We start from the raw sequence: 14,004 nt of genomic DNA, 5'->3' as shown, positions 1-14,004 counted from the left end.
TTATTGTTCATCTCTGTTTCTTTGTTCTTTAATTCTTCTAGGTCTTTGTTAAACATTTCTTGAGTCTTCACGATCTTTGCCTCCATTCTTTTTCTGAGGTCCTGGATCATCTTCACTATCATTATTCTGAATTCTTTTTCTGGAAGGTTGCCTATCTCCACTTCATTAAGTTGTTTTTCTGGGGTTTTATCTTGTTCCTTCATCTGTTACATAGCCTTCTGCCTTTTCATCTTGTCTATTTCTCTGTGAATGTGGTTTTTGTTCCATAGGCTGCAGGATTGTAGCTCTTCTTGCTTCTCTCTACCCTTTAAAATTGAAGATTTTTGAGAGGAGAGCACACTGGTGGAAGTTAATTTACCCTGTAAATCTAAAGTTTATTGTTAGGTTCCTTGAATCATAGTAACACAACAAAATAAAGATTTCATGAGTTCAGTCATTTTATTCAATATAATGAAAATCATAATATCAACATTTAAACTATTTATAAATTAATTTATTAAAAGAATTGGATACATCATGACTAAATAATGCACTCACAATTTTATATAATATATATTATATATTCAATTATTTCTAATATATATTATATTCAATTATATATATTATATATAATATACACATTCATCTATATATTGACATATCAATATACATATTTCACATTTTATATATATATATAAAGTCTCATATAGTTCCTGTAGCCTGTTTAGAGACATGCTACTTTTATTTCCACCTTCTTTATCATTCTATTTTAATTTCACTTGGTTCATAAATTCACTAATATTAGAGAAAAACAATGAGAAGTAATTTTTCTTACTAAAGGATTCTTGCCTGAAGTATTCATCCATAAAATCCCTCCATAATGAGCAACTGTGCACACTTTTGTGAGACAGGGTTTGATCTGCTCAAATCCAACATAGCTCAACTATAGGTGTCTGCAGACACTGACTGTGGAGGGCATCAGGCTTGCATCAAAGGAGAGTAGTCTCTGTGTTTTATAACTCCAGGACCATGGCATTTAATGGTTTGAATGACACACAAGGCAGGCTGAGCACCCTTGTTTAACTCTGAGCCCTCCTTTGGATAGGAACAGGAAGGGATTGAAGTAAGGCATAAACCTCTGAGGAAAACATGGGAGCAGACACTGAGAGAAAAACATCTGGAGATGGCCAAATGGTGACTGGTACAGTGGCCTGGAAAAAACTCACGCTACCCTGGCTGTAGGGGGAACCAACAGCATGCTGGTGCTGATGTATACTGCAAGGGCCCAGAAAGGGCCAGAGCTGGGGCCGTGCAATGGGGCCCAGCATGAGGTTGAGGGGTCCCCACATCTGAGAGTGGGCTAACTGTCTTTTTAAGAAGCAGTTATACCCTGGTCATCACCCCTGCCCTTGTCCAGAAAAGGATTATCTTTTTCCCCCCAGCTCTACGAAAGTTGACCTCAGGAGCACCCTGCAAAACTAAGAGGTGAAGGTATAACCTCTGCATGAATGGTGGGCTGTGCACCTCCACACCCAGCACATTGGCCAAGCTGAAACCCCCTGGGCACGAGGTTGCAGGATTCCTGGGGTCAAACTTCTGGATACCACACTCTGCAGTCTCCAACCAGACCATCTAGCCGTGAAGCTCACTGTTGACTTGACTCTCATGTGTGCAGCAAAAGCCAGCCACCAGACACATGTGGAAAGCAACTGACAAGAAACATGGAGCCCCTGTTAACAAATAGGAAAGGGGGTACTCGGGAGTAAAGATGTGAGGGAGCTAAAAACATGGAACAAAACTGTAATTGCATCCAGTAATATAGGAAAACATATACACTCTAGAAAAAGGAGTATTTATAGAAAAAGAGTCTTAGAATAATCATGACAGCAGAAATGAAAAATTTAGCATAGGGTTTAAAATATAAATTGATAAAATATTCCAGAAGGTGGAACAGAAAACAAAGAAGAAAAATAAGATAGAAAAGATTTTTAAAATAATAGATTAGACAAAACTACAATGAGGTATCACCTCACACCAGTCAGAATGTCCATCATCAAAAAATCTACAAACAATAAATGCTGGAGAGGGTGTGGAGAAAAGGGAACCCTCTTGCACTGTTGGTGGGAATGTAAATTGATACAGCCACTATGGAGAACAGTATGGAGGTTCCTTAAAAAACTAAAAATAGAACTACCATATGACCCAGCAATCCCATTAGTGGGCATATACCCTGAGAAAAACATAATTCAAAAAGAGTCATGTACCAAAATGTTCATTGCAGCTCTATTTACAATAGCCAGGACATGGAAGCAACCTAAGTGTCCATCTGCAGATGAATGGATAAAGATGTGGCACATATATACAATGGAATATTACTCAGCCATAAAAATAAATGAAATTGAGTTATTTGTAGTGAGGTGGGTGGACCTAGGGTCTGTCATACAGAGTGAAGTAAGTCAGAAAGAGAAAAACAAATATCTTATGCTAACACATATATATGGAATCTAAAAAAATTTTTTTTAAATGGTCATGAAGAACCTAGGGGCAAGACAGGAATAAAGACACAGACCTCCTAGATAATGGACTTGAGGATATGGGGAGGGGGAAGGGGAAGTTGGGGCAAAGTGAGAGAGTGGCATGGACACATATACACTACCAAAGGTAAAATAGATAGCTAGTGGGAAGCAGTCTCATAGCACAGGGAGATCAGCTCCGTGCTTTGCGGCCACCTAGAGGGGTGGGATAGGGAGGGTGGGAGGGAGGTAGACGCAAGCGGGAAGAGATATGGGGACATAGATATATGTATAACTGATTCACTTTGTTATAAAGCAGAAACTAACACACCATTGTAAAGCAATTATACTCCAATAAAGATGTTAAAAAAAATAGATTAGATAAGTCAAATCCCCAGGATGTGGACATGAAACCCCCTGACAACAATTGTGCATTAGGCCTGGCCAGCAACCAGGTTGGAGCAGATGAGCAGTGCTCCAGAGGATATCTTTAAAAAATAAAAAAGAAATTATTTATAAAGTATCTGACATGAATGGGCAGAATGGGAGGATATTTACACATCTGAAGAAGAGGTTGGAAATGTTTTCATGATAGAAATATAGATAACTAAGCAAATTAAATTAAAATGAGGCAATTATCCTCAAGAACATCAAAATTTTCATGTAAAGAAAATAGTATTCCAGTGCATTGTATGACTCAACTAAAACAATATTGTTCACAGAGTCACAGTGAAAATGTTGGCTATGGATTGAAACTGAGATAAGCCGTCTGGCAGTGTCTCACACATGAAACACGGATTCATCATGTGATCTAGCAATTCCGCTCTGTGGCACAAACCCAAGATAAATGAAGCCTGAGGTCCACAGAAAACCTTGTACACAGCTCCTCACAGCAGATTTATTCATAATAGTCAAATGGGTGGGAACCATTCAAATGTCCAGCAACTGATGAACGGATCAATAAAAGGGGTCAATCCATATAAGAAAATATTATCCAGCAATTAAAAATATGAAGTACTGACACATTATAACATACATGAACCTTGGAAACATGCTGAGTGAAAGAAGCCATTCACAAAAGACCAGTACTTCCCTGGTGGCGCAGTGGTTAGGAATCCGCCTGCCAGTGCAGGGGACACAGGTTCGAGCCCTGGTCTGGGAAGACCCCACGTGCCACGGAGCAACTGGGCCTGTGCGCCACAACTACTGAGGCTGCACTCTAGAGCCCGCAAGCCACAACTACTGAGGTCTGTGTGCCTAGAGCCCACTGTCTGCAACAAAGAGAAGCCACCACTCGCTGCAACTAGAGAAAGCCTGCGCACAGCAACGGAGACCAAAAGCAGCCAAAAATTAATTAATTAATTTAAAAAAACCAAAAGACCACGTATTATATGATTCCATTTTATGCAAAATATCCAAAATAGGGAAAGCTACAGGTACAAAGTAGATTAGTGGTTGTCCGCAGCTGGGGGAGTGAGGTGGGGGATGGGAAGTGACAGCTAAGGGGTGCAGGCTTTCTTTGGAGAATAGTAAAAATATTCTAAAATTGATCATGTTGATAGTTACACAACTCTAAGTTGTGTACTAAGGGTACACTTTACATGACTGAATCACCAGAGTGTGAATTATATCTCAATAAACCTGTTTGGTTTTTTTTTAAGTTAAGACATAAACATTTTGGGAGAATGGGAGAGGCATGGAAGAGAACTAATCTCCATTTTCCATTAGAGGAAGTCAGTAGATAATAATCAAAACTGAAAAATCAAGCAATAACAGTAAAAACAAACATGAAGTCAGTAATGACATAAGCATCTAAGACTGTTGCAAGTGGAAGCTTCCAGAGAGTAAAAATTGGGGTGGGAGAAGTGGGACAAGGGAAAATCATGTTTCCTTATAAACATGGAAATGTTTCTTTTTAAATTACACTCATATAACTTTGATAAAAGTAAACAATAGAATTAAGTAATAGTAATCATCTGGTCCAACCCTCTTACTTTGTAGATGACAAAACAGAGATCCAGGAAGTAAGTGATTTTCTCACAGTGATACAAATGGTTAGCTGCACAGTTCAGATGAGATCCCAGCTCCCAATTCCTAACCAATCATCTACTATAACCCCTTCTGAATGAAGATTTAGACAGCTTCTCACATAGACAGAAAATTCCTTGGGTGCGCTGGAGATGTTTCCTGAGGGAGACACCTTCTCTGAGATGTGCTCCATGGTGACAGCAGTTGGTATGATCTTCCTGGCAAGCTTGATTAGGGCATGACCCTGGGAACCTGGAAAGGCCCAGCACTTCCCAGGGTGGACATCCGGCTGGAAAGAAAACACTGCATTAATCTTTCATCTGCTTATATAAATCCACTCCTACAATGTTGGCCAGCTAATCACTATTGACCAAAGAACTTGCTTATGCCTATAATATGAAGGCACTGTGTGGGATGTATCAAACAGGAAAGCTTCCATGATACCCATAGTTTTGGTTGTGCTGATGTCAATCAGAGCCTTTTATTGTGTGAGTATGTTTTCTTTCATTGCTCTAACTAGACTGTAAGTTGCTACAGGCAGCTAGTTGGTATGAGTGGTGAAGGCACTGGTGAAGACAGTGCTGGTGGTGGTAATGAAGAGGATGGTGGCAGTCACTGTGGTGACAATGATGGCAGGTGATGATGGTGATGGTGGTGGTGATGGTAGTAGTGGTGATGATAATGGTGGTGATAGTGAAGCTGGCTATACTGGTGGTAAGGAAGAAAGATGATGTCTACCATTTTCTAGATCTAGACTGTACTCTGGAGTGAGATCTATACATTTGCCACTGAAGGTATTTCTAAACTGGAAATAAATTCAGGTGTGTAGTTATAGTTAAGAAGAACTGTACTGTCAGTTGGTGTCTAATGCCTTTTGAATTGAACTGAAATGATAGTGAAAATCTTACTTGGAAATTTCTCCTATTATAATTGGACTTTATAAAAATGTGTTGGCTTGAACAGCACATAGCACAGTACTTGCACTTAGGGGTCATGCATCTTCAACAAGTGTTTGTTTAGTGACTGAAGTTTTCAGTGGAAAAGGAAGACCACAGAATCAACTTAAAGAAAAGATATGGAATGTGTATGTTTTATTTGAGAAGTACATACTGTAGTTCAGTGATCTTAGAATAATAAATAATTATTAATTAATTAATTAATCATAGTTCATTGCCCATAAGTAGGAAATATTTCACGTATTTTGATGACTGTAAAAATGCAAGAGTACAGTTTCAGTTTCCCTGACAAGTTCAGAGTTGTTGCCATTTCAGACATTAAAATTTTTCCTTATAAGTGATAGGAACAGAATCCTAAAATATAAACAGGTTATTTTAAATCTAGCTTTTACCTGGAGAATGATATCTGGAGGCATTTCATAATTTAAGAACCCAATCCCATGCCAGTAGAGTTTTGCTTTATTATTTTTGTAACTTTCTGAGGTCCCAGCTTCAAGAACAGAGGCTCCTGAAATTATAAAATAATTTTTAAAATTAAAAAATCACACAATTCAAAACACCATTTAAATTTTAATGTTGTTGGGAAACTATTACTGGGCAACTTACAAATAAGGTAAAATTCATACCAGGAAACTGATAAGAAAAGTATGACTTTCAGCTTTCACTACCACTGAAATTTTGTCACTTTGAGAAAACCATTCTTACTCTGTGTGGTTTCACAAAATTTCTGGAACTGATATTACAATAAAAAATTGAAATCTAAAAAAAAAAAAAAAAATTGAAATCTGTAGCAATTGATTTAGACATGGAAATATTATGTGTACTGTATTTATTAGCTAAGGAGACATATGGATCCCCATACTTCAACAAGTCAGTGATAAATAAGCCCAATTCAATCAAAAACAAAAGCAGAATGACCAGCAATGTCATAAATGTACTAACAAGTTGTATTCATAACAGCCATTCTGCAGATTTATTGAGCTTTCATTTTAATCAAAGAAATATAAAATATACTCATCAAATATTATCCCTTCAGGTTACTTCATTTTAGAAGCAAAATGTATCTGATACATAAGAAATAAAGAAAATGCAAATCACTTCCTTAAATTCCATCTGGATGTCACAATACAACATTAAAAAGACACATACGTGGTGAATATCAGATCACCAGTGCCTAAGATGGTAGGATTTGAAATAGTGAATGTACCCAGGGATGCAGGACTTAGCAAGTAGAAACACAAGATTCCCAGTTAAATTTTAATTTTACATAAACTATGAATAATCTTTTAGTACAGTTACGTCCCATACAATATCTGGGACATATACTAAAAAATTGTTTGCTGTTTACCTGAAACTCAAATTTCACTGAGCATCATTTATTTTACCTGGCAACCCTGTGAGTACCTCGTTTTTGAGTGCTGATACGGTCTGCTTGGTCAATGAATTTTCCTGCTGGACTGACTGGTTGGACGGGAATTAAACTTCCACATACTGATGTGAGGACTGACCCCACGCCAGCCATAATCTAGTTCAGAAAACGCTAATTGTGGCAGGTAGGGTTTTTAAGTAATTCAAATTCACTTTTCTCATTCTCATTTTTTAAGTTTCTATTCAGCTTTATTGAGATATACATACTACCCAATTTACTCATTTAAAGTGTACAATTCAGTGGTTTTAGCATATTCACAGAGTTGCACAACCACGACCGCAATCAACATTAGAACACTTTCAATCAGCACCCAAAGAAACCCTATTGCACTCAGCGGTCACTCCCCCGAACCCCACCTCGTCCCTAGGCAATCACTGACCTACTTGCTATCTACATTTGCCTATTCTGGACCTTCTCTCTTGCTGTCTCTTTGTAGTCAATCGCAGTAGTAGCCTTTTGAATATGGCTACTTTCACTTAGCACAATTGATACATTTGAGCTTCCTGGCAGGTATAATGAATGTGTTCCTTCTTATTGTTGAGTAACATTCCACCATATGGATACATCACAACTAGCTATTCCTTCATCTATTTCCAGTTTTGGTGATAATGAATAAAGTTGCTGTAGACATTCTCAGACAGGTTTTATTGTGAACATAAATTTAAATTTCTCTTAGGTAAATATTGATACATAGAGGTGGAATTGCTGGCTCATACGTGTTATGTTTAACTTCATAAGAAATTGTCAAATGTCATACCCTAGTGAAGTAAGTCAGACAGAGAAAGACAATTATTGTATGTTTTCACTTATATGTGGAATCTAAATAATGAAACGAGTGAGTGACTATAACAAAACAGAAACAGACTCATTGATACGAAAGAGCAAACTAGTGGTTACCAAAGGGGAGAGGGCTGGGGAGAGGGGCAAGATAGGGGAAGGGGATTAAGAAATGCAGACTACGAGGTATAAAATAAATAAGATACAAGGATATAATGCACAGCACTGGGAATATAACGAATATTTTATATGTAATGACTTTAAATGGAGTATAAGCTATAAAAATATTGAATGACTGTGTTGTATACCTGAAACTAATGCAACATTGTAAATCAACTATATTTCAATTTCAAAAAAAAAAGAAAGAAAGAAATTGGCAAATGGTTTTCCAAAAATGGCTGTACCACCGTTACATTCTCTCCAGCCCCGTGTAAGAGTTCTGCTTGCTTTCCATTGCTGCCGCCATTTCACGTGTCAGGTTTTGTTTGTTTGCTGTTCTAATGGGTATATCTACATTTCACTCATGGATACTAATGATGAGCATTTTTTCATGTGCTTTTTTGACATGTATATATCTTCTTTGATGAGGTGGCTTTCAAATCGTTTGCTCACTTTTTATTGGATTGGCTGTTTTCTTACCATTGAAATTTGAGTGTTTATAAATTGTGGGTATAAGTCCTTTGTCAAGTATTTGGTTTGCAATCCTGTCTCCCAGCCTGTGAATTGTCTTTTCATTCTCTTCAATGGCTTTTTCCAAGCAGAAGTTTTAAATTTAGATGAAGTCCAAATTATCCATTCTTTTCTTTTTCCGGATCACATTTTGGGTATTGTGTCTAAGAAATCTTTTCCCAACTCAAAGTCACAAAAACTTTCTCTTATTTTTTCTTCTAGAAGTTTTATAGTTTTAAGCTTTATATTTAGATCATACTTTTTACATTTAACGCATTTTGAGTTAACTTTTGTAAGGTGTGAGCCAAGGTTTATTTTTGCATACGAATGTCCAACTCCTCCAGCACCATCAATTTGCTTTTTCTCCCTTGTCTAAAGTTAATTAGTGTGGGACTATTTCTGGACTTTTTATTATGTTTCATTAATTTAATCGACATCACATTCTCTCATTACTGTAACTTTATAGTAAGCTTTCAAATCAGTGTGAGTCCTCCAAATTTGTTCTTCTTTTCAAAACTGTTTTGGCTATTTTAGAAAGAGCTTGTAGATTTCTACAAACAATCATGCTGAAATTTTGACTGGGATTGTGTTGAATCAATAGACTGGTTAGGAAGAATTGCCATCTTACCAATAATGGTGCCTCTAATACACAAACTTGGAAGATCTGGCCGCTTTTTTAGGTCTTCTGTTATTTCTTTCATTAGTGGTTTTTTGGGGTTTTTTTTGCTTTTAGCATGTTTTTCATGTTTTTCACTGCTGTTGTGAATAAGACTGTTTTTAAAATTTATTTTTCCAATTTCTTATTACTAGCATCTAAAATTATATATATACAGTTGAACTTACTAACTTCACTTATTAGTTCTAGTAGATTTTTTGATGATTCTCTACATAAATCATCATGTTGTCTGTGAATACAGAGTTTTTTATTTCTTCCTCTCCAATTTGCTTGCTTCTTTCTTCTTTCCCTCTCTTCCCCTCCCCACCCCCACTCTTCCCTCCCCTTCTCTCTCTGATTCTTGTCTTAATTTACTGTTAGGAATTCTAGTACAGTGTTGACTAGGACAGAGTATAGTTCTTTCATCTTCTTAGTTAAATTTATTCCTAGGCATTTTATTCTTTCTGGTGCAATTGTAAATGGAGTTGTTTTCTTTATTTCTGTTTCTGATAATTTGTTATTAGTGTATAGAAATGCAGCAGATTTTTATGTATTAATTTTGTATCCTGCAACTTTACTGAATTCATTTATTGGTTGTAATAGTTTTTTGGTAGAGTCTTTATGGTTCTCTGTATATGGTATCATGTCATCTGCAAATAGCGACAGTTTTATTTCTTTTTCTCCCATTTGGATACCTTTTACTTCTTTTTCTTCTCTGATTGCTGTGGCTGGGACTACCAATACTACATTGAACAAAAATGGTGAGAGTAGGCATCTTTGTCTAGATCCTGATCTTAGAGGAAAGTGCTCAGCTTTTCACTGTTGAGTATGACGTTAGCTCTGAGTTTGTCACATATGGCTTTATTATGTTGAGGTGTGTTCCCTCTGTACATACTTTGTCTTTTTTTAGTGGTTGCTCTGGCAATCTTAATACACATAACTAACCTTTCAAAGTCAATTTAGAGCTAATATTTTACCAAGAGGTCCCTTTAACTTCACCTATTGACCTTTCCTTAAGAGTTGTCCATCTACATATATTAAAACCCCATCAGCTAATGTTATAATTTTTCTTTTCAACAGTCATACCTATTTTAAAGAACTTAAGAAAATTGTCTCATAGTTATAGATATTTGTCTTATCTGTTGTTCTTTCTTCTTTCCTGAAGTTCCAAGTTTCATTTTGGTGTCATTTCCCTTAGCCCTGAAGAACTTCCTTTAGCAGATCTGTTGACAAAGAAGTCCCTTGGTTTCCCTTCATCTAAGAATGACTTCATTTCACCCTCATTCTCTTTTTGTTTTTTTTTTAATTTGGTTGCACTGGGTCTTGGTTGTGGCAGGTGGGCTCCTTAGTTGCAGCACACTGGCTCCTTAGTTGTGGCATGTGAACTCTTAGTTGCAGCATGCATGTGGGATCTAGTTCCCTGACCAGGGATTGAACCTGGGCCCCCTGAATCGGGAGCATGGAGTCTTAACCACTGCGCCACCAGGGAAGTCCCTCATCCTCATTCTTAAAGGATATTTTTACTGGATCTGCATTGGCATTTCCTTTATTTCAGTGCTTTACAGTGTAGTTCCCCTCTCTTCTGGTCTCCTTGGTTTTCGATAAGAAATCTGCAGTCATTTGTATCATTATTCTCCCATATTAATGTGTGTGTTTTGTTCCTCTAGCTGCTTTCAAGACTTCCTCATCTTTGGTTTTGTGAAATTTATGATGTGTCTGGATATAGTTTTCCTTGACTTTATCTTGTTTCTGATTTCCTCAGTTTCTTGACTCTATAAATTTACTTTTTTAACAAAATTTGGGATGTTTTCAGCTATTATTTCTTCAAATAAATTATTTTTCTGCATTTATCTCTTATTTGCTTCTGAGACTACAAGGATGAGAACGTTAGACCTTTTCATATATGTCCCATAGGTTTCTGAAGCTGTTTCATTTTTTTCAAAATTGTTTCCATTTTTTCCCACTTCTTCAGATTGGATAATTTCTACCGATCTTCAGTTTCACTAATTCTTTTCTCTTGTCATTGTCCTATTATTAAGCCCATATAATGAATTTTTTTCAGGTGTTGTATTTTCATTTCTCAAATTTTCATCTGGTTCTTTTCTATAGTTTCTCTGTCTTGGCTGAGAGATCATATCTTTTCATTCATTTTAGCTATACTTACCTTTACCACGTGAAGCCTAGTTACACTACCTGCCTTCAGAGTCTCTGTGTGATAATCCAACGTCTGTGTCCTAATGGAGTGGGTTGGCATCTGCTGGTTCTCTTTCCCCTTGCAAATTGGTCACATTTGCCTAGGTCTTGGTATGTCGACTAATTTTGAACTGTATCCTAGACATACTGAATATTATATTGTGAGACTCTGGGTGCTTTTGTTTGTTTCATCACACAATCAACCAGAAATGTTCAGACCATAAATGCCCCTCCTTTTCTATGGGAGGTGGTAACAATCTCAGTTCCATTTTCAGAGCCTTTACAATAGGCATGTTCTGCCCATGTGCCCCTCAGTGGACAGTCTAAGACCCGAGCTGTGACTAAATCTGTCAAAATCTCAGAGCCGCTGCTGTGCTGCCGCGGGTCCATCTCTGTGAAAGAGAAGCTATGAGGCAAGCCGGCAGCAGGCCACACACATGAGGTCAGGGCGTCTGCTCTCCTGTCCGGCCTTCTCAAGCCTTCCTCCTACACTCTCTGGCCAACAGGACTATTTTGTTCTGGTTCTTTCTAGAACGGTGGAGTTTCTCTCATAATTTTAGTCACCCACCGCACTGTCACCACCTTGCGGCTCTGTCACTGCAGCTCAAGCCTCAGCTCAAGCTTTGAGAGAAAAGAAAAACAGTAAACTCACCCCTGCATGGGCCACATTTCCAGTATTTTACTTCCCTCCACAATCTGCCTCCTTTTGTTTACTTTTCATCATACTCAGGTAGCTGCTTTTTATATTTTGTCCAACTCTTTTAGTTGTATGTCATCAGCAGGGAAGAAAGGCTACCCTGGGCTTTTCTCCATCTCATCCTAACCAGAAGCTAGCTGTGCATCATGCTAACATTTATTCAGAAGCCATAACGTTTTCTGCCATTCCTTGTTTTACACAGGGTATCTACGGACCTTCGTCATTATGGTTTTTCCAAATGGAATTGTAAGTATATTCAACAGAATAGGAAGAAGGCATCAAAAGGCTGTATCAGAATGCCAAGACTCGGACTTCCCTGGTGGTGCAGTGGTTAAGAATCCGCCTGCCAACACAGGGGCCACAGGTTCAAGCCCTGGTCCAGGAGGATCCCACATGCCACAGAGCAACTAAGCTCCTGCACCATAACAACTGAGCCTGAGCTCTAGAGCCCGTGAACCACAACTACTGAGCCCACGTGCCACAACTACTGAAGCCCACGCACCTAGAGCCCATACTCCACAACAAGAGAAGCCACCGCAATGAGAAGCCCGCACACCGCAACGAAGCGTAGACCCCGCTCGCCGCAACTAGAGAAAACCTGTGCACAGCAACGAAGACCCAATGCAGCCAAAAATAAATAAATAAATTTATGCCCAAGGAAACAAACAAAAAAAGCATTCTGTGAGTTACCTTCCCACCTTATTTAAGCTCATGCCTCTCAGGCTTCAGGGAATTCAAGGTCAGACGTCTGTCCTCTTGCTCTGTCTCTCAACACACACACACGCGCGTGCGCATGCGTGCGTGCACACACACACACACACACACACACACACACACACACACGACTAATAATCATGCTGGTTCAAATGTTCTCTGCTCCATGCAGGACACAAATTTATTTCCTCAATATTAGTTTGGCTTTTGTCACTTGATAAAAATTAGCGCTCCTCTGTGTGCTTTGTATTTCCCCCCTCTTTCTCTTGCATGCTTTCCCCCTCCTCCCTCCCACCCCCACCCCAATGCTTCACTGAGCACATGGTCATACACTGCCACAGGCAGGGGCTTCTAGGCAATATTAAGATTAACGATTCACAGTCTAAGCACTTAAGAATATATTTTTGGAGGATACTAAGAACATTATATACAGTCTTGAGACACTATCACTTAATCACTAATAATGCATTTAGATGAGTCATTGGTAGTCGTTTTAGTATATAGAGGATAGACTGTTATAATGTTTGTGACGCATCCCCAGCCTCCCTGTGCAGGCGCACCTTCTCTGTGGTGCTTTTGCCTACACATCTGCACTCACCCACAACCATTTCTATTCTCCTCTTTACTGTCTAGGTTTGTTAGTTTTTCCTCCCTCTCCAATTACCAGATAGATAAACACCAGATAAAGAAACACAGAGGACATGGATGCTTTTGAAGCCTCGACTTTTTATACTGGCCTTGTCACTCCTTTACTCACCTGCAGACTTAAGGGCGTAATCGGCCATCTGGACTTGATCTCCTCTCAACTTTTTAAGTACATAATTTACCAAGTTTGACATTTCCTGTACAAATTTTAAAAAGAGTTTCCTGTTAACAATCTCTGTCAACTGCTTGAGTTTTGACAATTTACTTTGTTGATTTGGACCCAAATTCCCTAATCTGCAAAATGATAACAACACTGAACATTGACCAAGCTGCAGATGGAGCCCAGCACCGCATACAGATTCTTAACATCACCTTCCCAGGTCAGTGGGCTCGGTGTTCCTCAGGCAGCTGACTTATCCAACCTGCGATGTTCGGCCGTTCACCAAGGCCACAGAGCAAGGCTGGACTCAAGCCCCTTCTGAAGGCCTGACAACTACTCCATCATGCTGTCACGGTGGGGCAGTCAAATGCGGATGCGTGTGACCTGCTGGATGCCCCTTATAGTGTCTCTGCTTAGTAATAAAGACTTGAATGTTCTGTAAATATTTGGTTAAATATATATATATGTATATATTTTTTGAAGCTTGTGGGATCTTAGTTCCCCAACCCAGGATCGAACCTGTGCCCCCTGCAGTGGAAGCGCAGATTCCTAACCACTAGACTGCCAGGGAACTCCCTGTAGGTATTTG

General features: G+C 38.6%; 1 protein-coding gene across 2 annotated transcripts in view; it reads right to left on the bottom strand.

Moving 5' to 3' along the window:
* The window catches only part of SUN3 (Sad1 and UNC84 domain containing 3), a 40,176-nt gene that overhangs the window by 6,853 nt on the left and 19,319 nt on the right, over positions 1-14,004 (bottom strand). For both annotated transcript variants that reach the window (XM_027124161.1, XM_027124162.1), the window contains 3 exons: positions 13,368-13,452; positions 5,869-5,984; positions 4,642-4,809 (listed from right to left, as the gene is read on the bottom strand). In XM_027124161.1, coding sequence (XP_026979962.1) covers positions 4,642-4,809; positions 5,869-5,984; positions 13,368-13,452 — 369 coding nt within the window. The remainder of the gene's footprint in view (positions 1-4,641; positions 4,810-5,868; positions 5,985-13,367; positions 13,453-14,004) is intronic.

This window comes from Aethalodelphis obliquidens, unplaced genomic scaffold, assembly GCF_003676395.1.
Source record: "Aethalodelphis obliquidens isolate GAN/ISIS:26980383/991018 unplaced genomic scaffold, ASM367639v1 scaffold27, whole genome shotgun sequence".
Classification (NCBI taxonomy): Eukaryota; Metazoa; Chordata; class Mammalia; order Artiodactyla; family Delphinidae; genus Aethalodelphis; species Aethalodelphis obliquidens.
This window is presented reverse-complemented; position numbering and strand designations above follow the sequence as displayed.